The 24,634-nt window shown below is 39.7% G+C and overlaps 1 protein-coding gene across 5 annotated transcripts in view; it reads left to right on the forward strand.

Annotated features, from left to right (window-relative positions):
• LOC137250200 (apyrase) overlaps nt 1-24,634 on the forward strand; it is a 296,228-nt gene that overhangs the window by 183,062 nt on the left and 88,532 nt on the right. For 2 of the 5 annotated variants that reach the window (XM_067782610.1, XM_067782611.1), the window contains exons 7-9: nt 1,627-1,723; nt 1,787-2,144; nt 2,212-2,407. In XM_067782610.1, coding sequence (XP_067638711.1) covers nt 1,627-1,723; nt 1,787-2,144; nt 2,212-2,311 — 555 coding nt within the window. In that variant the 3' untranslated portion in view covers nt 2,312-2,407. Of the gene's footprint in view, nt 1-1,626; nt 1,724-1,786; nt 2,145-2,211; nt 2,408-6,872; nt 7,031-7,869; nt 7,967-19,966; nt 20,325-24,634 lie in introns of those variants that run through there. The other 3 variants (XM_067782612.1, XM_067782613.1, XM_067782614.1) reach the window with 3 other exon arrangements.

Raw genomic sequence — 24,634 nt, forward strand, 5'->3', positions numbered from 1 at the left:
TTTGAGTGATCATACCTAATTACACTACTAGAGAATAAGCAGGCGTTTTTTTATTCCAGAAACATTTGGAAACAAAACTGGGACATCCCAAATAGGATTCCACTTGAAGACAATCAAAAGAAGAGCATGCAGCGACTAGTATAGGGCTCTTTTGAGCACGGAATTCACAGAGTGAATGGAACAATTTCTGCATGATAAATTGCAGGAAGGTTATTTCACAATGGGGCTATATGAGGTCAAGAAGTCAGTAGACAAGGCACGCCGAAGGGCAGAGTTTATCACTTCTGCTGTGGATGTTGGTTATCAACCAACTGCTCAGGCGGTTCGACGGACGCAGATGACGTTGAAGTTGACAAAAGTGGAAAGTACATACTTTGGCTTCAGATGTCGGGTTGAACACCAACGCAATAAAGACGGATGTGGTCCTGTTTACAAGGCAAACTAGGCAACCCCGACGACTAGACAGTATGCTATTCTGCATATCCCAATTACATACGTAGTAGCGACGAACATAGCATTAACAACTGCAACGGGACTTAATGCCGCGGGCGCCTTAGAAGTATAGCGTTATCATATATTGGACGAATATACTTCCTGATCCCGAATCTGCGCTTCTGTGGAGCTCTTAAAGCCACGATAAAGGTGGAAGGCACACGGGTGCACCAATGGTTTCAAAGTAGTAGCAAGAGTAAGTACTGCCATATACTGTGTTGTTCCTGAAATAAATAGATTTTACAAAGTTCCAGATCCCTGTAGTGCTTTGCAAGCGTAAGTAGTAGCCCTCACAAAAGCAGTACAAACAGTGGTGGAAAATAACTTAAACTGCAGCCACCTCATATTTTATATTGACCGAGAAGCAGCAGTTATGGCAATAATCTCGCATAGCACAACATCTAAATGTGTTAGAATGTATGCAATCCCTGAAAAGAATCGGGACATACAGAAGCGGATGAGCTCGCTAAAAGGGGCGCAGGCTAAACAGTAAACGTCACAATTAGATTGAGCGAGATAAAAGAAGACGAGAGCTGCAAATGATCCACCAAGTGGGAAGGGTTTGGAACCAATTCCAGGGCTGCATAAGAAGATCATGTACAGGTCTTACGACCTTAGACTAACAAGGTTACTCTTATCGCTAATATGGACACTGACCTCTGGCATCATATATTTTTAAATTAGGCCTCGTCAGTGATATGTAGCAGGTTTAGAAGTGCGGGTTTCAGGAGGAACGATTGAGCACATACTGTGATGTTGTTGTTGTTGTAGCGAAAAAGAAACTCCCCGAAGGTTTTGAAGAGTGTTATCGATGTTGATGGTACTTTGTCGGATATAGATTTGGTTCGTTCCGGTATCAAGCACCATTAAGGTACTAGCCGACCATTTTGGGAATGATTTACTATAAGCACATTGAACCATAGGTCACGGTGTCTAATAGGGTGGTTCAGTTTGGTAGTGGAGCAAACTTCTGGTGACACTATGGGCTGATTGAGTTGATATGAGGCCCTCACGGACCTAACCTACAACAAATACACTAAATACACAAAAGAGTGATTACTACTTTTTAATTTATTTATACATATAATTACATGCATATGTCCATATATATATCTTTGTCATCAAAAAACACAGTTTGCTGGTCTAACTCCCTTTTCGGAGATGCCATGGACAAATGTTTCTATTGGTTTAGTTAACATTGGAGGGTTACGTGTTCCTTTAAGAAAAGGAAGTATGTATCGAAAACCATTTTAGTTAAAATTTTTATATATTCAATTTTGGAATTTATACTTAGCTCTCACTTATGCACACCTTATAACGATGTCTCCATTCGAAAACGTACTTACTGCTTTCAATTTGCCCGGACATAAACTGTTGGAAGCATTAGAATATAGCGTTAAATCAATTAATATAAGGAACAATTCGACCAACTCTGCTGTTTATATACAAGTTTCTGGTTTAAAGATCACTTATAATTATAACAATCCAGCTGGTGAAAGAGTGACTGATGTTAAGGTGCGCTGTGCAAATTGTGAAATTCCTCTTTACGAGGAGTTCGATTCTAGGAAGATTTATCGAATTGTAGCGCCAGATTTTCTTGCACAAGGTGGTGATGGATACGCAATGTTTAAAGAATATGGATCAGATTGGCAGTATGTACTGAAATAAACATATATGAATAAATATATTTATTAAGTATTTTTATTGTTATCATTTTAGGAAAGAGATGATGGATATTGACGCGATAATATCATTCACTAAAAATATTAGTCCTATATATATGGGCAAAGAGAAGCGCATATCTGTAGTGGGCCTGTGACTACAATTTTGCGTATGAAATATCTTCAACGTCATTCATTTTAATACTTATAAGAACCAGAAATAAGAAGAATTAAAGTACTTATGCAGTATACAATTTTTGCATTATTTTATTCATGTATACATTCATACATATATGGCGGATCCATTAATGCATATATGGCTGCTTCCACGGGCATTTTGGGGGGAACTTCTCGGTAGCCACTATCGTTATAATCGGCGGTAGCGCCTAGCGATTTGTTTTATATCATACTTATGTCAACCGGAAAAATCGGTAGTCTCAACCGAAAAAAAGTCTATTCAACAACCTATTTGTCCATGGGGTCATCATCACGCGTTTTTTTGCAATAACTGTCATTAAACGGTTTTATTTAGATTGACTCTGTGTAGTTCAGAACACGGTGACAATGCAATTAAAAAAACTTTACATGCCACTCAGCAAAAGAAGTCTCGAGGATAACAATCCCAACACGCTAGGAGAGGGAGGTTGAAAAGGAACTTAAAAGCCTAAGATACAAAGGACAGGTGGAAGACGCGGACGTTATCACGCAGGTGCTAGGAGATGACCAACAGCAAAATGGTGCTGCGATTCGCATAGAGGAACACCCAGCACAGCATTTACGACTCGGGGAAAAGAAGATAACAATCGTAACTGCAAGAAGTGGGAGAGGCTGAAGAGGACCTTAAACCAAAAGGGTAAGGGAGGACGAAGGTGCTGGAGGGTGGAAAACAGCCCAATGGTGCTGCGAGTCCTACAGATAAACCTTCAACACAGTGAAGTGGCGTCGAGCGAACTCCTCCTAACCATTGAGGAGGGTTCGTTTGACGTGGCGCTGATCAAGGAGCCGTGGCTCTCATCGGTAGGAAAGGTTTCTGGACTAAGCGCGCGCGGACTTGGCGTTTACTAAGCGCAAACGGAAGGAAAGGTGAGAGCTGCAGTCATGGTAAGGAAACAGCTGCATTCATATATGCTGCCTAGTTACACTACTGAGGACCTCGTAGTGGTGGCCGTTGAGCAAAAGAATAGCAGGCGCGGATGCAAATACGCAACACAATTCGTGGGGAGGAGGAGAGAGACGAATCTTTATTTTGTTACATCCTGCAAACCAATTTGTAGATAGCCAACAGGGGAAGTGTCCCTACATACATTGGTCCAACATACAGCAATGTTTTTGATATTACATTGAGCTCTGAGCGTGACATATCAAGGTATGATTGGATGGTTCTTGCTAGACCATCCTTCTCCGACCATGCATATATCAGTTTCAGCTTCCCCCTAAAGAGATTAGAGAAGGGAAGAACCTTTGGAAACCCTAGGTCAACGAACTGGACGAAATTCCAGAAACATTTAGAAACAAAACTGGGACAACCCAAAGAGGTTGCCAATGTGGAGGAACTGGAGGAGTCCAATGATTTCCTGACAAGAACGCTAATGATTGCGTTTAACACAGCTTGCCTTCTAAGAAGATTCAGAGGAAAAGCAAAGCCGACATGGCGAAGAAATGAGCTGAGTCTTCTAAGAATACAGCTAAAATAAATGTTTAAAGACCGCAGAAAGCGAAGCGTGTCGAGACACAGGCATCTATTGAGGATCTACAAGCGTGAAATTTCCAGGGCGAATAGAATCTCTTGGAAATATGTCTGTGCGGACATAGAGTACTAAAGCGAAACAACACTGTTGAAAAAAAGTCCTAGTAGGGGAACCCGTAGTCCCCTAGACGGGGAATGGTCACGTAATAGTGAGGAGTCCCTTGAGGTGCTTTTTGATACACATTTCCCATTGGGAGATGATTCAGAAGAGTCAGCAGACAGCCTTCGATCACAGAGCTGGTAGTGCCGGGCTTGGTGACTGATACCAAGGTCGAATGGGCGGCGAGTTTAAAACGCCGGGCCCAGATGGTATATTCCCGACCATGCTACAAGTTCCAAGTAAAGCGGTGGTGGAATGGCTTAAAATTATTACTGCACTCTTGGAGAACTTCTCGTGTAGCTTCCCTAGCAAAGGCGGGGAAGATCGGTCAAATGTATCGCAAATACCACAGACCCATTAGCTTAACATAATTTCTGCCCAAAACCTTTGAGCGGCTGATAGATGTGTACACAAAGTCCAACGTGCTCTCCCCAACACAACATGCGTACACCAAAGGCAAGTCGGTAGACACTGCCCTGCATAGGGTGGTAATAAACAAAGATAAAGTCCTGGAGTATGATCTAGGAGTTGGCGGGGCTTTCTACGATGTTTCTAAATGAGCGATCATGGATGGTCTTAATTACATTAAAGTACATCCAGCCCTAACCAGAGGGATCGGCTGCATGTTAAATTGCAGGAATATTACCTCACAATGGGGATTGCACGAGGCCACGAAATCAGTGGACAGGGGCACGCCGTAGGGTGGGGTGCTATCCCCTCCGCCTTGGACGCTGGTCAACAACCAACTGATCTGGCGGTTCGATAAGATACCCGCAAAAACTTACGGTCTACGCATATGACGTTGCAATTGTCATAGGTGGAAAGTGCCTTCCAACGATTAGCTCTTTGATGGATCGGGCGATTCTGAGTTGTTGTTGTTGTTGTAGCAGTGCTTCACCCCATCCAATAGGTGCGACCGATCACAAATTGTCATCAATATCCTCTAACGGGAGTTCAAGGAAACTTGCTATTTCAACAGGGGTGTGAGGGGTGTTAGAGGTGTTAGTTCCACATTACAATTAAGGAGATGGTTGGTGTCATGTGGGGACACATTGCAAGCAGGGCATACATTTTGTATGTCGGGGTTGATTCTGGGTAGGTAAGAGTTTAACCTGTTACAGTATCCAGATCGAAGTTGAGCGAGAGTGACTCGCGTTTCCCTGGTGAGTGTGTGTTCCTCTTCCGCAAGTTTTGAGTACTGTTCTGTGAGTACTGGATTCACCGGGCAATTCCTGGCATAAAGGTCCGACGCCTGTTTGTGGAGTTCACTGAGGACCTGCTTGTGTTTTTTTGCTTCATACGGCTGAATTCTCATAATGCTTATGGAGATGACTCCTTAAGCCTCTCGGCGGGGTTGGCTCATCAATCAGATGTCTGTTGATATGCCCAAGTTTCTGGGTATTCAATAGGAACTGTTTGGTTACCATCTCATTTCTCTCCCTTATGGGGAGTATTCTCGCCTCATTATTTAGATGTCTGGGGATATAAGAAGACAACCCGTGGCGCTTCTGAGGGCAGTATTTTGGCAGGCCTGTAGCTTCTTCCAGTGAGTAGTCTTTAGGTTTGGCGATCATATCGGGGACGGGTAGCATGCAATCGGCTGGCCAATTGCGTTGTAAGTGGTAATGAGCGTTTCTTTGTCTTTTCCCCAAGTACTGCCAGCAAGAGATTACGGCTCTGGATTTTCGGTACAATTGCGGCTGCATGCTCACCAAAACGTAGATCCTGATCAAACGTCACGCCCGAGATTTTGGGTTTTAGGACAGTCGGCAGCGTAGTGCCATTGACGTGGATGTTCAAAATGGTCGACATTTGGGACGTCCATGTTGTAAATAAGGTCGCGGAGGATTTAGTCGATGATAATGCCAGGTTTCGCGAGGAGAAAAAACTGGAGAGATCAGGGAGGTAGCCGTTTATTCTGTTGCAAAGCTCATCGATCTGTGGACCTGGGCCTGTGGCCATTATTGTGCAGTCATCGGCGTAGGAAACGATAGTAACTCCTTCATGTGGCGATGGTAGCTTTGACATGTAGAAGTTAAACAAAAGTGGGGATAGAACACCACCCTGTGACACACATTGTTTAATTATTCTTGGTTTTGATGTTTCGTTTCTAAATTGCACCGATGACTGCCACCTTTTAAGACATGGGGGAAGGGTAGACTGAATTGGAAACCTCTAAATTCACTACCGCATTTTTAAATTTTTTTCGGTTTGTATGTATGGTAATGCTGTGATTTGTTATACAGATGTGAGGGCTCAGTCGGTCCAGTTTGGTCTAGTCCTATTGAAACTGCAAGTTTCAGTGGCCTTCCATTGGAGGTAATCGATGACAGTTCGCCTGTGATGGCACCTATTGAACGGGGCGAATCACTGCTCTACAAAAGGAAAAATGAAATCAAAATGACAACCAAGGACTCTGAGTTCATGAACCCAAACGTCGTCGCGATGCGGATGTTTAAGCACCTTAGTATTATTATTTTTTCAAACATTTAGTTTCGAACGATCACGGCTCTATAGCCGGAGATTTGAGTCCGAAACCTGGATACTTCAAAAGCCGGAGTCTTCGGGCGAAAGCCGGTGGGTCGGCAGCCTTAATAGGCTGGTTTGTGTTGTGTGCTCAGATGCCTAAAGAACAAGCTCTTTAAAAGCGATTAATTATAAAATCACACGAAGACAAGGAGTTTACGTTTTACCTTAAAGTTAACCGCTATTTAGAGGAAACTATTAAACATTTACTATTGTTATTCTTAATTTCAACCTCAAACCTTTCAAAGAAAAAGCGATACCTTCGAGATCTTCCCGTTTTTCAATATACTTTAGAAACTTTTGATCTCTTATTTAAATGTAAAAAACTTATATGCATACTCTTCAGATCCGGAAACCGTAGCAGCTATTCAGCCGTTTAAAACAGAAATTGATAGGGTTGGTTCTACTGTTCAAGGTGAGGCAAGAGTTACTTTACAAAAGTCAACATGCACCACAGGGGAATGCAATTTGGGGAATTTCCTTTGCGACGCTCTGATATACGCCGTAAGTATCACATTATTAAGGGCTCCGGCGATAAACAACGAAATTGACTGAAGTTTTGTATGTGTGCGTGTCGGGTATTTGCCGCTTGCCCCGCGACTGTCTAATAAAAAGCCATCAATCAACATTTGCATTGAGAAACCGTAGCGTTCGGACATGAATATGTCGTCATCGGATGATGATTTTTTTTTTACTTGCAACTACAGCAGTTTTATTAAATAAAAAGAAAAGAAAAAAGAGTGATAAACAGAAATTGCGGATGAAAAGCTTGTACGCAAAACGTAATACATTGATAATTTTCAATAAATTTTAATATGAATTCCTGTTCTTCCGCGCATTTGTTCATTTTGAATGTCAACACAAACTAAATACAACACTTCTGTTTTGTCAATCACACCCCGCGACTATCAAATAAGCAAGCGTCAAATGAAAAAATAAAAAAATGTTGATAAAAAAATGTTGATCAACGTGTAGCCGACAACAAATACATGTGTCACGAAGCCACCCGACTGCACTAATACAGACAAAATTCAGTCAATCTCGTTGTTAATCGCCGGAGCACTTTAAGTTATATAGAACATGGGCCGAATCGTAACATATGTATGACCAAGGAGCGAAAACTATTTCCACTCAAGTGATAAAAATGAGGTTGATAGAACAATAATATGTTATGGATCTAGTCAGTACGCGTTATCCCTAGTTCAGATACTATTTCATTAATCCGATACACATACATACATTGTGATTCAAAAAATGGCATTCGATCACGGATCGTATGACACGATACGGCCCCAGGTTTTCAAAACAACTTATTTTCATATGTCTACATAAACATATCGTAGTTTGTTGGAACTACTCCTTTTTCCGAAAAAAACTGGACAAATGTATCCATTGCTATTTTAAACAACGGTGCCATGCGGGTTCCTATCAATAAAGGAAGTAAGTAATAATTATACACAGGTCGTTTGGCTATGAACTTATACTTTTTAAGATTGGCTTGAAACCAAAAGTTTTTGAACATTTAAAATTTGAACTTTTATTGTACAAACAATTTTGTATATGTATTGTGATTTTCCTTTCAATATACAACATTTTGTGCAGCACTGAAAATATTTAACATTTTAGGAGCTATTGTAGCAAAACATCTTGAACATTCATATGTACGTACATACATATATGTAATACTCCTATATTGCTACAAAAGGCTAGGTACATTCCCAAACATGAGAGTGCCGAAATACATATTGCTGTTTAAACGTTTTTGTTTTTGTATTCAATAATCGAATGTACCTAAATTGTATGCTTCAATCACAAGAGGTTTGCTCGACAGACACATTTTTTGACAATTGCAGTCATTTTTCTCCCAAATCGAATTTACATCCATTAACTCTGTTGTTTCTTTGCGAATTTTCGAAAAATATTAGTAGTGAAAATAGGAAGCAGTTAGTTTACAAATACCTGATAAGTACTTAACTGCATAATTCCTTAGAACATTTATTTTAATTTTATGATGAATTTATTAACTATGGCATGATCTATTAGTGTGGCTGAAAATAGGTTTTATGAAAAGTACGGACGCCAAGGAATCGTGCACTTTCGTAAACCTATTAAGATACGAAACCTAAACCAATTCAAAATTCATCGTTCAACGTGAAAACCTCGACTATGAAATCGATTCACGTAAAAATGTCATTAGTAAATAATGGAGATGCCATAACGTAATGCACTCATTGGGCATGTTAACTTATTCAGGTAAAAGTATAGAACAGGAGTCTGCTGCTAATACGCGTCCAAAAGTATCGAGAGAGGTGACCTCGACAACAATAATCCTAAGGCGGAAAAGAAAAATTGTATCTCTTTCCGGATATATTTACAGTTGAAGTTGGCAATTTTCATGTGGTTGTTGTAATGTTTTTGTGCACTGAAAAAGATTTTGTGTACAAAGGGATTTTGCACGCATTTAATTTTGATCCCACCTCATTGGTGGACCGGGTAATTTTTATAAGCTCGGCTGAAGGCCGCCAACGCAACCCGGAGTCATTTTTTGGTTTTTCGTCAATATCTTTTGAACGAGCTAAAATTTTTATTTGCGCCTTCGAATTATTGTTATCGAGGTCAATACGCGTCTTTTGACACTTCTCTCGATATTTTTGGGCGCGTATTAAAGGTCGACCTTCTGTTCTGTTAATTCCGTATGTTCGGAACATTCGTCTCCATTTAAGAATTTGGAGAATCGGTTTATATTTGGAATATTATGCATATTCGGAACTCGTGAGGTGGTATCAAATGAACGTATTCCGAATATTCTAAACGAACGGTTTATCCGGAACGCTACCATGAATACTTAACGAAAAGAGCTTTCCGAAATTTCAGAATAAAAAGATGAATACTCCCTGTGTAGCAGGACCGCACAAAAGCTCAAATCTTCTGTCAAAGTCAAGGTAGGAATATAAATTTATTTAATAATTTGGGAAAAATGTAAACAACGTGACATCAGGACGGACAAGGCGACAGCTGTTTCGATTATACCTTGTAAATCTATTCAAAGCCATTTCTTTTTTTAATTGAAATGGTTACAAACGCATTCAGCTACGTCATGCCTTAGTTTTTCCCAAATTATTAAATAAATTATAAAATTAAAAATTGCTTGAAATAAATGTTTTCATACTTTTAAAGCAATGCGGGCAATCCCCGATTAACTCATACAAACAGACAACATTTGGTTAATTCGTTGTAGTTCTATAAATAGAACAAAAACAGCAACAATACCAAGTTTCTCTGAAACCGCCTTACAAACATGCATAACTTCAACACATAATTACATACGAAGTATGTGATGTGTAGAAGATTAAAATATGCAAAAGAAGGCAATTGGGAAAAACTTTACAACAACTAAGGCATGACGTAGATGAATGCGTTTGTAACCATTTCAACTATCGTAGGAGTGCGGGTTCGAATCCCACTCCCGGGAGAAAAGGCTTTGAAGAGATTTACAAGGTATAATCGAAACATCTCTCGCCTTTTCCGTCCTGATGTCACGTTGTTTAAATTTTTCCCAAATCATTAAATAAATTATATAATTAAAAATTGCTTGAAATAAATGTTTTCATACATTTAAAGCAATACGGGCAATCCCCGATTAACTCATACGTAGGAATATAAAGTTCTAAGACAATAAGCCATTTTTTTTTGTTTGTTTTTGTCAGTTCATTTTGGCTGCTGAATATCGTATTACCCCATGTCGGCTGCCTGTTCAAAATCATGCTATCTCAAATTATTTTTAAAAAATTTCCCAATTCAGGATTTGCCAAAAAACTGCCCTATATTAGAGTTAGATTGAAGAACGCTTCATCTCAGAATGCTTTTCATTAACTCCCTCTTATGACAAAATGCACTGCACTTATGCTCATGTAGGGAGTTTTGGAAACAAATTTGAGATAGCGCATTTTTGAATAAAATTCTAACGTACGGCATTCTTCAAACAATTTCTGAAAAAATTACCAAACCAACATAACTTTATCGATTCACGAAATATTTATTAGAAAATGAATTATTTCTCCAAAAACTTTTGGCATTTACAAATTTATTATCACTACTTATATATTACCAAAGATACTTGTCTACTAAAATTTCACTGAAGGGAATTACTTCGTAAAAGCAACCCGTCCAGATTTTTCAATTTGGGAATGTCAAAGATCTGTCATCATTGAAGAACAAACCTCTAGTAATTGAATCATGCCTAAATTAAATTTTTTTCTTGTCGCACATATGCTGCTACAATCACAAAAATTTTATAGGCGGTCTTGTTTTGATTTGGAATTTAAAACACATTGCGAACATTTTCTATGTATTACATACATATATGCATACATACAATAATTAGGCAATTCTCAAGGTCTCATGAAGTCTTATGTGTCAACTCTTCTGAACACTCCATTGACTTGTATATCGTACTTAAATACAGTCGTTAGAAGGACCATCTGTAAAATACCTAAATTCATACAATTATAAATTTTTTTAATACTTACCCTTGTTTTAGTTTTTTTTTTTTAATTTTTACGTAAAACTTTTTAAAATAATGAAATAATAAATTATTTGACCATAACTTGGCACACTTGATATAAGTAAATAGACTGTTGAATTGTATTTTTATACCCAGTGTGTACTTGTACACAAGGATATTATTGTTACGAATATTAGCAACACTAAGGGGTACTGCCATCTCCAAGCCGATGCTAAACAGCGCCTTGTATGCACATCCATAAATCAATCATTATGTATCTACATAAACGAATCAATCATTATGTCTACACATATGTACGTATACGCAGCTGAGAAGCAACGCACAACCACATGCATATATCTGAGATACTCCCGAAAGTATGCAATGAGAGAAGCTATAAAATCGTGCAATTGTAGTTACAGCTGAGAAATTTGATAGCTGATTGCCAACTAGTAGATTCTGGAAATGGAAGCGCCTAGAAGATGCGAACGAGGAAATCAAAGAGTATAAAAGGCAGCGACAGATAGAGGCGCTAGAATCAGTTTCAATTAAGCACGCTATCTGTTGGGCAATAGCAGAGTTATTTATTGTGAAGTACTTTAATAGAGGCCATTTTGCATTATTAAATCTTGGAGTTATTTATTCAACATTTTAGTTATTCGAACTTAGCAGAAGGTTGCAAATAAGAGGATTTGCAAGTAAATTCGTAACAATTGGTGTCAGAAGAGGAATTGTTGAATAAATTCCAGAGGACAACAAGGACATGGCAAAGTTCAGTGAATTGAAGATCCAGCAACTGAAGAAGAAGTTGGAGAGCCGTGGATTGAATACAACCGGCATTAAACTCGAACTTCAGGCACGACTACGAGAGGCAACGAGAGGAATTAACGTGGAAGAGTATGTCTTTCATATTGATGTCGACGAGGCAACAACAAAAATTGAAGAGAAAAAAAACATCGCAGACAGTTACGAGCACAGACTTGAACATGATATTGGCTGCAATATCTGCGCAAACATCGACAGTAATATCAATGTCGTCGCAAATGTCATCTCAACTGGAAGAACAGAAGACATATATGGCATCTCAACTAGAATCCCGGGAGAACCGTATAACATCCAAGATGGAAACTCAACTGGCATCCCAACTGGAATTGCAAGAGACACGCAGAACATCTAAGATTGAAGCACAGGAGACGCGTATTTCCGGCACAAATTTCAGCACAGATATCATCTCAGATCTCCACACAACTAGAAGAGCAGGAAGTCCGTATATCATCGAAACTGGAAGCGCATATGGAAGAAAAACTAACCCAGTTTCATGAAGGCTTCAGTGGTCGACAGGATAAAATAGAGGCAGAGATGGATGCTTTGAAAGATAGGATCCAGGAATTACAATTGAACCGCTCAGCCGTTTCAGCGTCTAATCCGAAGGCAAAAACTCCATCCTTTGACGGTTCTGTTCCTTTCCAGGTCTTTAAGCTACAGTTTGAGAAGACCGCAGCAGTGAACAACTGGACTGGTGAAGATAAAGTTGCTGCACTGTTCATGGCATTGAAAGGGCCCGCAGCTGAGATTTTACAAACCATTCCAGAGGGCTAAAGGAACTGTTATGAAGCATTGATTGGCGCTCTAGAGAGACGATACGGAACTGAGCATAGGAGACAGATATACCAAATGGAGTTACTGAATCGCTTCCAGAGGCCTGGTGAAACATTGCAAAAGTTTGCGTCGGATGTTAAAAGGCTGGCACATCTTGTAAATGCGGACGCACCCGTGGAATACACTGAAAGGGTAAAGATTCAGAGCTTTATAAATGGCATACGGGACGTTGAAACAAAGCGGGCTACATACGCAAACCCAAAGCCAACATTCGCAGAAACGGTGCCACAAGCTCTGATTCAGGAAACAGCGTGGCTTCTGTGTAAGCCAGTTTTCAAAGCACGCCGTGTGGAAGTAGAAAGGCCAGAGTGGGTAGACGCAATATTGGAGGCGCTGAAAGGATCGCAAAAGTGGAGTGAAGGGTTATCAAATGCTTCAAATGCGAGAAGCCCGGTCACATTGCACGTCATTGCGATCTTGGTCCTAATAGTTCCAACAATGTGGGTGGCCGTAAACGCAAAGTTGGAGGAGATGAGCAAGAGCGTGTCAGATGTAAAGAACGAAAAATTGCACCAGCTATTGAATGTCCGGTGATATCTGTGTCGCAAATTGGAAGAAAATCGAGCAGTCTTGCCGTTGAAGGAAAGCTGGATGGCAAGGAGCGTGTACTGACTGTAGATACTGGCGCATCTCATTCCTTAATTCGATCTGACTTGGTCAACAGGAGAGTAAAACCGTTACCTGGAGCAAGGTTGCGTACGGTCACTGGCGAGTATAACCAAGTCCAAGGAGAAGTGGTATGTGAGGTGTTAATTGGAAAGGTCATAGTTCTAAACAAATTCATTGTGGCGGAGATTGTTGATGAAGTCATATTGGCAGTGGACTTCTTAGTTGATCATGACATCAGGATCGATATGTGGATAAAGATTATGTGCTATAAGAACAAGGATATACCACTTAACTTTAGTTTGGAGAAAGGGTTCTGCAGTAATCTGGTACTGGTGGAGAAAACTCGACAAAGACCACGGAAGTCAAAGGTAAAGGTTGATGGATCGAATGTTCCAAATAAAGCGAAATCAAAAGTACCTGCGAGAGAAACACTTGCATTGGCATACCCTAATAGACGCACAAAAACGAAGGAACGAATTTCCCAGAAAGAATGCGAGGGTAGTTTCAAGCCGGGGCGTACTACTGTTGTGAAACGTGGGAAAGATACTGATTATGCAAAGCAAATCCGTCAAGCGCAAGCTCTACCAAGTAGTTCATTAGCCAAACAACAGAGTGTGAAGGAACGAACCAGGGTAATGAGTAGTGCGATGAAACACAGGTACGATGAGAACTATAATTCGGAAGGTTTCTTGGCGGGAGATTTGGTACTGTTATACAACCCTCACCGACGGAAAGGTGTTCCATCCAAGATTCGGTGCAGTTGGGAAGGCCCGTACAAAGTTGTGAAGGAGATCAGTGATACCATCTACCGCATAAAAACCATTGGTAAACCACGGAGTAGAAGAGTGGTACATTTGGAGATGCTAGCGGCGTTTAGATCGGGAGATTTGTCTGATCGGGACGATCAGACTTAGGTGGAGGGCAGTGTTACGAATATTAGAAACACTAAGGGGTACTGCCATCTCTAAGCCGATACTAAACAGCGCCTTGTATGCACATCCATAAATCAATCATTATGTATCTACATAAACGAATCAATCATTATGTCTACACATATGTACGTATACGCAGCTGAGAAGCAACGCACAACCACATGCATATATCTGAGATACTCCCGAAAGTATGCAATGAGAGAAGCTATAAAATCGTGCAATTGTAGTTACAGCTGAGAAATTTGATAGCTGATTGCCAACTAGTAGATTCTGGAAATGGAAGCGCCTAGAAGATACGAACGAGGAAATCAAAGAGTATAAAAGACAGCGACAGATAGAGGCGCTAGAATCAGTTTCAATTAAGCACGCTATCTGTCGGGCAATAGTAGTTATTTATTGTGAAGTACTTTAATAAAGGCCATTTTGCATTATTAAATCTTGGAGTTATTTATTCAACAGTTTAATGATTCGAACTTAGCAGAAGGTTGCAAATAAGAGGATTTGCAAGTAAAATCGTAACATTATAATTTTGATTGGATAACGGTAGTATGTAATGGCCTGAAGAAATCGAAATAGATATCAAAACTGTCAACATCGAAAAAAACTTTAAATGAGCCATGTCCGTCCGTTAAGTGGATAACCTGATTAAAAATTTAGATATTTACAGAATTTAGTTATCTGTATACATACACTTTATGAAAATTACTAAAATCAGTTTGCGACCACTTCCACTTTTAAACAATTTTTTCCAAAGCCACATGGTAACAAAAAATTTAACACCTTTGTGGTATATAATTAAATTTTACTGATATTTTACGACAGTAATGATAATACATATATTAGACCAAAGTCCAAAATTAAAAAAAAAGTTTAAAATGCGCTTGCCGCCGGCCTTTTTCAGGGAATCACTCTATAATGCTATTAATGCTATAATCCGACAAAATCGACCAATCCTCACGAAATTTGGCATTGTTTTTAAACAAAAAGCATAATAAAAATTTATTAAGACTTTGGAAAATTGGGTGTGACACCTCCCACATTAAGAAAAAGAAAATGGAAAAACTTTGCAAGCCGTTAGATTCATTTTGCAATTTTCCAGAATTATGGTTATGGTATTAAGATCTTGGAGGGTGGAGCCGTGTGTAGAAGTCCACGAAAGTGGGGAAAGCTTCTGACCGCCATTCACCTGGGAATGGCCAGAGCGATTCTTTTGCATGCGGTTCAAGCAGCTCACTACTGCCGGTCGCTTGCGGCCAAGTATCCTCTGGGTAGCCGCTAAACGAAGGCGACAACCAGGCTAGGCCACTCTGACACAATCGGTTTAAGGGCTAGCCGGGGGAGATCTCATCGGCAGCGTCTGTACACCTCTAAGTGCGGCTGCAAGCGGGCGTCTGTCTTGGAGCAAGCGGCTCGCTATATAAACGTGCAAGTAATATTTTAACCCCCGCTTAGCGGGTTGTGCGCTGGGCTTGGGACCCGCCACGTAAAACCATACTCCAATGAAATATAACAACAAGCCTCGGTTAAATACACTCTCTATTGATGACGACCATGTCAAACGTTTGAAGGACAATGAATTGAATGGGATTGGTGCAGATGCCCGGCTGGTTGATGTCCTCGTTAAAGCAAAATCTGACATCACCGCCATCCAAGAGATGCGTTGGACGAAGCAAGGAAGGAAGAAGATCAAAAATTGTGACATCTATTGGAGTGGTCATACGAATAAGCGTAGTTTCGGCGTCGGATTCGTGCTGGGAGAGAGACTTTGTCGCCAAGTTCTGGCGTTAACGCCAGTGGACGAGCGTATCGCCGCTATCCGAATAAAAGCAAAATTTTTTAATATATCATTCATCTGCGCCCATGCGCCGGCAGAGGAGAAAGACGATGAGGTGAAAGACACTTTTTATGAACAATTAGAACGCACATACGAGCGCTGCCCCCGTCATTATATAAAAGTCGTGATTGGCGACTTTAACACCAGGGTGGTCAAAGAAGGTGTTTTGGCCCTACAGTCGGAAAGTTCAGACTACGCAATGAAAATTCTCCTAACGGACTTAGGCTGATTGACTTTGCCGGTGCTCGAAACATGGTCATATCCAGGACGAGGTTCATGCATTAAAATATACATCAAGCTACTTGGCTGTCTCCTGATCGAAATACTCGCAATCAGATCGATCACGTTGTGATAGATGGACGGCATGCCTCCAGTGTTTTAGATGTGCGCACGATCCGAGGACCTAATATCGACTCGAACCATTATGTCGTTGCAGCCAAAATACGCACCTGCCTCAGCGCGGCTAAAACCAATGAAAAAAAACACAAGGAAAGCTAGACGTCGAAAAGCTTCAATCACAACAGACTGCCAATGATTTCGCAACTCGACTCTCACACCTGTTCTCTGAGAGCACAACTCAGCCTGAAGGAATACAGGAGCAGTGGGAGCATATCTCCAAAGCACTTCGTACTGCCGCCGAGGAAAAAATTGGTTACCGGCGGCCACGAAAAAAAAACTGGTACGATGAAGAATGCCGCGTTGCAACCGAAAGAAAAGACGCTGCCTACAGGGCTACGTTAATGCGAGCGCAACAAGAGGAGTGTGTGAACGCTATCGTGAGTTGAAAAGGGAAGCGAGACGCCTTTTCAGAAAGAAAAATCAGAAGCAGAAAGGCGATAGTGGGAGGAGCTTGAACTGCTAGCCATCAATAATAACGCCCGAAAATTTTACCAAAAAATACGGCGACAGACGGAAGGTTTTAAGACCGGGGCAAACTCCTGAAGGAACAAAAGCGGCGACATTGTAACTGATGTCCAGAGAGTGCTTAGATTATGGACGGAACACCTCTCTGCTCTCCTAAATGGAGGCAGCGATTTACCGCATAGAGATGACGAACCCGATCCCGCAATCGATGATGATGGAATATATGTCCCCCCGCCCGATTATGACGAAGTTAGAATAGCAATAACCATATTGAAAAACAACAAGGCCGTGGGCGCTGATGGATTGCCTGCGGAGCTATGCAGCAGCTTTTTTTCAAAATATGGGCGGACGAGTGCATGCCCGACGATTGGAATCTAAGTGTTCTTTGGCCAGTCAACAAGAAGGGGGATACTGCAAAATGCACGACCTATCGTGGAATCAGCCTTCTTAATATCGCATATAAGGTCCTTTCAAGTGTACTGTGCGAAAGATTGAAGCCCACCGTGAACCGGCTGATTGGACCCTCTCAGTGCGGCTTCAGACCTGGTAAATCTACCATCCACCAGATTTTCACAATGCTCCAAATCATGGAAAAAGCCGTGAAAAGAGAATCGACATACATCACCTCTTCGTCGATTTTAGAGCCGCCTTCGACAGCACGAAAAGGAGCTGCCTATATGCCGCTATGTCTGCATTTGGTTTCCCCGCAAAACTTATACGGCTGTGCAAAATGACGTTGAGCAACACCATCAGCTCAGTCAGAATTGGGAAGAAACTATCCGAGCCGTTCGATACTAAAAGAGGTTTCAAACAGGGTGACCCCCTATCGTGCGATTTCTTTAATTTGATGCTGGAGAAAATTATACTAGCTGCAGAACTTAACCGCACTGGAACAATATTCTATAAAAGCGTGCAATTACTGGCATATGCTGATGACATTTATATCATCGGCTTAAACACCCATGTTGTTAGTTCTGCTTACTCCAAACTGGAAAAAGAAGCGGTAAAGATGGGTTTGATGGTGAATGAGGACAAAACGAAGTACCTGCTGTCATCGAGCAAAGAGTCAGCGCATACGCGCCTTGGCAACCACGCTACTGTTGGCAGCCATAATTTCGAAATAGTAAAAGAATTCGTTTATTTGGGAACCAGCATCAAAACTAGCAACAACATCAGCACTGAAATCCAGCGAAGAATCAATCTTGCCAATAAATGCTACTGTGGACTAGGTAGGCAATTGAAAAGTAAAGTCCTCTCTCGCCGAACGAAAATCATACTCTACAAGTCACTTATCGTACCCGTCCTGCTATATGGGGCAGAAGCATGGACCATGACAACAGCAGATGAAGCAGCTTTGGGAGTGTTCGAGAGAAAAGTTCTTCGAAAGATTTATGGGCCTCTACGCGTTGGCGATGGCGAGTACCGAAGTAGATTTAATGATGAGCTGTACGAGCTATACACAGACATCCACATAGTCCAGCGAATTAAAACGCAGCGGCTGCGCTGGCTTGGCCATATTATGCGAATGAAAGATGATGCTCCGGTCAAGAAAGTGTTTCTATCGGAACCCGCCTATGGAAGCAGAGGTAGAGGGCGGCCTCACTCCGTTGGAAGGACCAGGTGGAAAACGATTTAAACTCCCTTGGTGTGACCAATTGGCGCCGGTTGGCGGAGCGAAGGAGCGAAGGAGCGACTGGCGCGCTTTGTTGGACGGCCATAACCGTTTAGACGGTTAAGCGCCAATTAAGTAAGTAAGTATTAAGATCTGAGAACAATTCGTACGACCATACAATTTTTGTTTTAATGCTTAAAATTTTACCCAAATTAGAAAAATTAAAAAAAATGTATTTTGTCCTGGCCCTAGCCGCTTACTGAAGGCGATATTTGCATACGTATACTAGAGCTGCAAAAGTATCGATATTCGGCATACTCGATATTTTCGATATTTAAGAGGGAGGGTATCGATATATCGCGATATATATCGAATTTTTTGTTATAGTAAAAAGCGCTTACTCAATTTAAAAGCAATATCAGGTATATATCAGACATTTATGTAAATATAATATATACATGTTTATATATATGTAATATTGTCTTCATAACTTCGAAGCGAGCATAAAACACATTCTGCAAAGTTGTCCGCGATGGTAGTTTATACAGCCAAGCCAGGGTATATACAAAGTTACGACACCCTTTGTCATCCACTATGGGAAAAGTCGAACGTCTGTGGTGGCTAAACCCCAGTAGGGTGCTGGCAAAAGCCTTTTACGTGATGACGGATCTTCATGTTTTTTTATATAAAAATTAATCTTATTTGGCGAATAGTATTACTGATTTTGTCAAAATGGGTCCAAATGCTTGACCTTGTACTTCGTAGCTTTTTGGCAACACAATTTTCGTCTTCAAACTCAATGATGTCTTCTGTTGCGTGTATATCTACATATACGATTACACATATGAAAAAAGTAACGTAACTTTCACATCGAACTTTTGTAAGAATTTTTCAATATTCAGAGCCACCAACTTGTTAGGTATTCATCTAAAATAAAAACAAATCTGACATAATGTATGTAATTTTATTTATTCATGTTTTATTTGTCTTACCAAAGTTTTAGAAACTGGTAATTCTGCCGCTTGAAAAAGGAATAAGAAATGGGAATAAAGTACTCGATATTTTGAAAAAAACATCGATAATCGCACCACGAACCTGGTATCGATATTTATATCGATACTTTTGCAGCTCTAACGTATACCTAGGTAGTATGTTTCAGCTTTATATCATTTAATTTTCTTGACATATCTCTTTAAATGTATCCTTTATAAATATTTGCATATATGACACCACATGCTGGGTTTAAATGTTCGGTTTCAGCCGAGCTTAGACTTCCTTACATGTTTTGTTCAAATTTTATATGACAACAAAGCATAAATGATGGTTTCAAAATCATAGCACATGTGACGAATAAGAGACCTTGTAAATTGCTTTAATATACATACATAATAAAACACATAAAATTTTAATGCTATTTGGTTTTTAGATATAACATATTCGCATCTAGTGACGCTGTCACCCTTCGAAAATACCCTGCAAGCATTTAATTTGCCTGGGCATAAACTGTTAGAAGTTTTGGAATACAGTGTCACACCATTTGACATAAAAAATGGAAAAATAAGTTCATATAATTTACTCCAAGTCTCGGGTTTACAAATAATTTATAACGTTACCAATCCAGTTGGTGAAAGAGTAGTCGATGTAAAGGCACGTTGTGCCGATTGTGAAATTCCTGTTTATGAGAATTTCGATTCAACGAGAATATATCGCATTGTAGCACCAAATTTTCTGGTTGATGGAGGAGATGGCTTCGCTATGCTTAAAGAACACAGTTTTGATAAGCAGTAAGTATCACCAGTTTTGATAAGCAGGAAGGTAGCAACCAACTATCCGTTATAAAATGTACATTTCCTTATATGGAATTTTAATTTTGCAACCCAATGGAACCAATAGAATAATTTTAGACCAACAATAAACAGTAGAAAAAATTTAAGGCCGCAACACGAAACCCCTTGAAAATGAGTGGTTATTTTAGAAATCGCACACTTACAAAACATTTATTGCATTTTCTGAATGTGTCTATATTCAAAATTCGATGTCTCGAGTTTTGTTGATCGAATCAATAACGGTTTTTATACCCAACGTGTACTTGTATACAATGGATGTTATAACTTTGATTGGATAACGGTAGTACACAGTGGCGGATCTAGGGGGGAGGGCTATGGGGGCTCTGCTCGTTAAAAACTTAACAGCATTTTTTCAGCCCCGTCCTTACTTGTTATAATTCTATTTATATTTTTTAATAATAAAAATACGTTAAGTAAGCAGTAATTACTTTGTTTTGCCAAATATAAGAAAAAACTTAACGCCGGCACACATGGCTCGTCTTGTCATCGAAACGACATTTCATCACTTTCAGCGCTTTCTTCATTTTCGAAGTTCTCTGCTGTTGCTGGCAATTGCTTTTTTTTATTAAATATCTGATAAAAAAATTCTTTAGTGGCGTTTTATGCAATATATTTCCTTACCTTTTCATTTCTACGTTGTATAAGTGATGACACTTGATAATCGATTAATGTTTTATTATCAGCTGATTACCAAGCTCATCATAACGAAAAAAATAAAATAAAATTTCGATGTCATATGATACACACATTACAAATTTCACAATCCGAGTTACCCAAATAGATAAAGGGCAAACATTTTAAAGAGGACCAAAAAAAGGGCTAGGGGCTAAACCCGAATTTTTGGGGCTAAACACAAAAAAAAAGGGCTAGATCTAGCTCGAAAAGCACCAAAATGGCAACACTGCCAATAACGTAAACACGAAAGCCACACACACACACATGTGATGAGAAACAAAACAAGCGCGAGAGAGCGCAGCAGACTGCGTGATGGAAACCAACTACACACACACGTAGTATACACAGGTACAAGACATCATGAGATACGGGCAAGTAAATAAACTGCAGAAGTTTCTTAAATTAACGACAAGCAAGTAGACGGATCTGAGTAAAGCAACTCAGAGTATATAAACGAGCGAGCAACAACACAGGGAGTAAGTTTTGATTGACAATTCGTTGAAGTATAATACCGAAGTGTAATATTTGCAGTTGTACTACTAAAAGTAGTGATGATTAAAATTTCAATTTGTTGAAGTGTAATATTTGCAGTTGTAATACTAAAAGTAGTGGTGAATAAAATTTTTCTATTCGAACATAAAACGCAATATATTTATCATGGATATACGTAAGTTTTTAACAAAACGGTCACCTTACGAAGACTCATCTAATCTTTCGAAGAATGACGAAGCCAAAGATGTGAATGTCGAAAAACCAGCTAACAATGGAAATGGAAATGAAACTGCGGTGTCGACTCCCTTACTAAAAGTAAATAATTTTTTGATGCAGATAAATAGCCTCATTGCTTTTTTTGGTGCCTACCTCAAATGAAATAATCCTTATGTTTTAAAAATATTAAATTGTTGTTCTTAGAGGTTTTAAATATCATTGCGCAATGACAATGACGGCAATGTCAATTTGCGAATTTCTATTTCAATTATATACAGTTATAAGAAATAGATTTTCTTTATAGAAAAGGAAAGTCGACTTCGTCAATTCTGATTTGGTATAATCCGATCTAGAACATGAAGGAGATATAAACAGTTTGAATCAAGAACATTCAGCAACATTTTCAAAGTCGGATTCATTGGAATCATCGAGATTCCACAAAAATGTCCAGGACATGAATTCCAAACCTGATATCGGATCAGCTATATCTAGACGCCATAGGTTAAAACCGGAAGAGGTTTACAACTATTTAACCAATAAAAAAGTCCAGGAATCCACCTTCAAATATCCATCTAATAGTGAAGGTAATCAAATCAGGAAATTCCAACATCAATGGCTAAACCGATACAAATGGCTCGCGTATAGTGAGGAAAAGAACGGCTATTTTTGCGTACATTGCGTCTTATTCGCTTCTGACAGTGATGGTTCCACCTCAGCTCAAGTACGTGAATTTCTTTATGAAACATATTCAGAAAGTTTTCCATGTGGGATTTCATATAGATTTTCACTTTTGTATGTTGAATCGCACGTGTATCGTATACTGTATAAACATTACCATATAATCGAAGAAAACCATGGAAAACTGTCAAATAGGTATAATTTTTTTCAAAAATATGAAAGTTTTTTAATATTGCAATGAGAGAGTAACACTATTTTGGAAGTTGTCTATGGTTGCCTGAATTGTATGGTAATCTTTTTCATAAATTTTTTCCCGTGTATTCAGTACTACCAATATGCGAACTTATTTACAGGATCTACAAACCTTTGTCACAGCGCCTCTAACGAAATACAAAAAAGCAATCGAGGCCATGAATCGTCATCAAACCTTGGGATACCATAAATTTTCCACAGAAAAAGCAGCCTTGTTTGTCAGAAATTTCGGGAGTGAAAATTCAACTACAATCGACATTAAAATGAATGCTCTCAAACAGCAAACGATAAAAAAAAATCGCGAACGTTTAGGTCCGATTATTGAGACTATAATTTGTCACTACGAGGACATAGGGACTCTGGGGGCATGATGTTTCAGGAAGAACGTGCACAGGCATTGAGTGGTAAAGAAGGTGTTTTTCGAATTCAGGGGACGTAAACTTGAAAAAACATCTGGAAACTGTTTGGAAAAATTGCACTATGATCAGCAAAACTATTCAAAATGAACTAATCGACATGATTGGCCAGAACATTCGTTTAAAACTTGTGGAGAGAATAAAAAAGGCCAAATTTTACGCTTTGATAGCTGATGAAACAACAGACGAAAGTCAAAAAGTTCAGCTAACCTTATGCTTCCGGTATGTCGATGTGGAGGACATTGTTCTACGCGAGGACTTTCTAGGATTTATATTGTTGACATCGACTACTGGACAAGACGTGAAGGGGCGAATATTTGAAGAATTGAACGTCCTAGGACTGGATCTCATCAATCTTTAAGGACAAGGCTACGACGGGGGATCGAATTTCTCTGGAAAAGAAAATGGAGTTAGTGCATTGATTTTGAAAGAGCAACCACTTGCATTTTACACTCACTGCTTCAACCATTCCTTGAGTCTCTGTGTATGCAAGGCGTGTGAAGTTCCCGAAATTCGAAATATGCTTAGAACCGTTTCTGCAGTAATAATTTTTTTCACATCATCACACAAAAAACGCAAGCACTTGAGGGTGAAATCAAAGAAAGATCACCCGAATCACAGAAAACTCGCCTCAGAACACTTTGCCTCACTCGATGGGTTGAAAAACACGATAGTGTGGAAACCGTTAGTGAATTTCTCCCACATATTGTTTAAGTGTTAGGTAACTTGAAGTTTTGTAGAGATCTTGAAACGTCTTCAAAAGCGTCGCAACTTCTCAGTGCTATTGAGAAATCCGAATTTCTGATCGCTCTCCAAACATTCAACGATGTGAATTCGCCGATTGTGACTCTCAGTAGAACACTGCAACAACCTGAATTGCAACTGAAATCGGCCTGTGCTCATATTGATCATATAATCATGATTTTTGTCAAGACGCGTGAAGACGAAACATCGTTCTATGAAGTCTTCAAGAGAGCCGAGGAAAAAGCATGCGAATTGAGAATCAAACTCGAAATTCCCCGCATTTGTGGCCGACAAAAGCACCGCTCCAATGTTCCAACTAAGAGTAAAGCTCCTCTCGAATTTTTCCGGTGAGTTCTTGTTGATTAAATGCGTTTATTTACGTTTTTAATAGAGGTGAATGATTCGTTGACATTGTACGTACAGAGCTACAATTTACTACCCTTTCCTGGACTACATGATTTCTTCATTGACGTCAAGGTTCAAAGGTGAATTTTTGAAGATACTGCCTCTGGAGGGACTGATTCCAGCATACTCTGCAGGAGTAACGATTGAAGAAATTGTACTTGCTGCTAAAGTTTATAAAGAAGATCTCCCCAGTCACAATGAGACAGTGCTGAAAAATGAGATTTTATTGTGGCATAACCATTGCAAAAGTAATCCACTCAAGAGTGCTCAAACAGCTACTGATGCCCTGAAAATCATTAAATCAGCACACTTTTCTTCATTTTTCCAAACGTGACGACACTGTTGCAAATATTTGCGACTATCCCCGTG

The sequence above is a fragment of the Eurosta solidaginis genome, chromosome 4, assembly GCF_040869045.1.
Source record: "Eurosta solidaginis isolate ZX-2024a chromosome 4, ASM4086904v1, whole genome shotgun sequence".
Taxonomy (NCBI): Eukaryota; Metazoa; Arthropoda; class Insecta; order Diptera; family Tephritidae; genus Eurosta; species Eurosta solidaginis.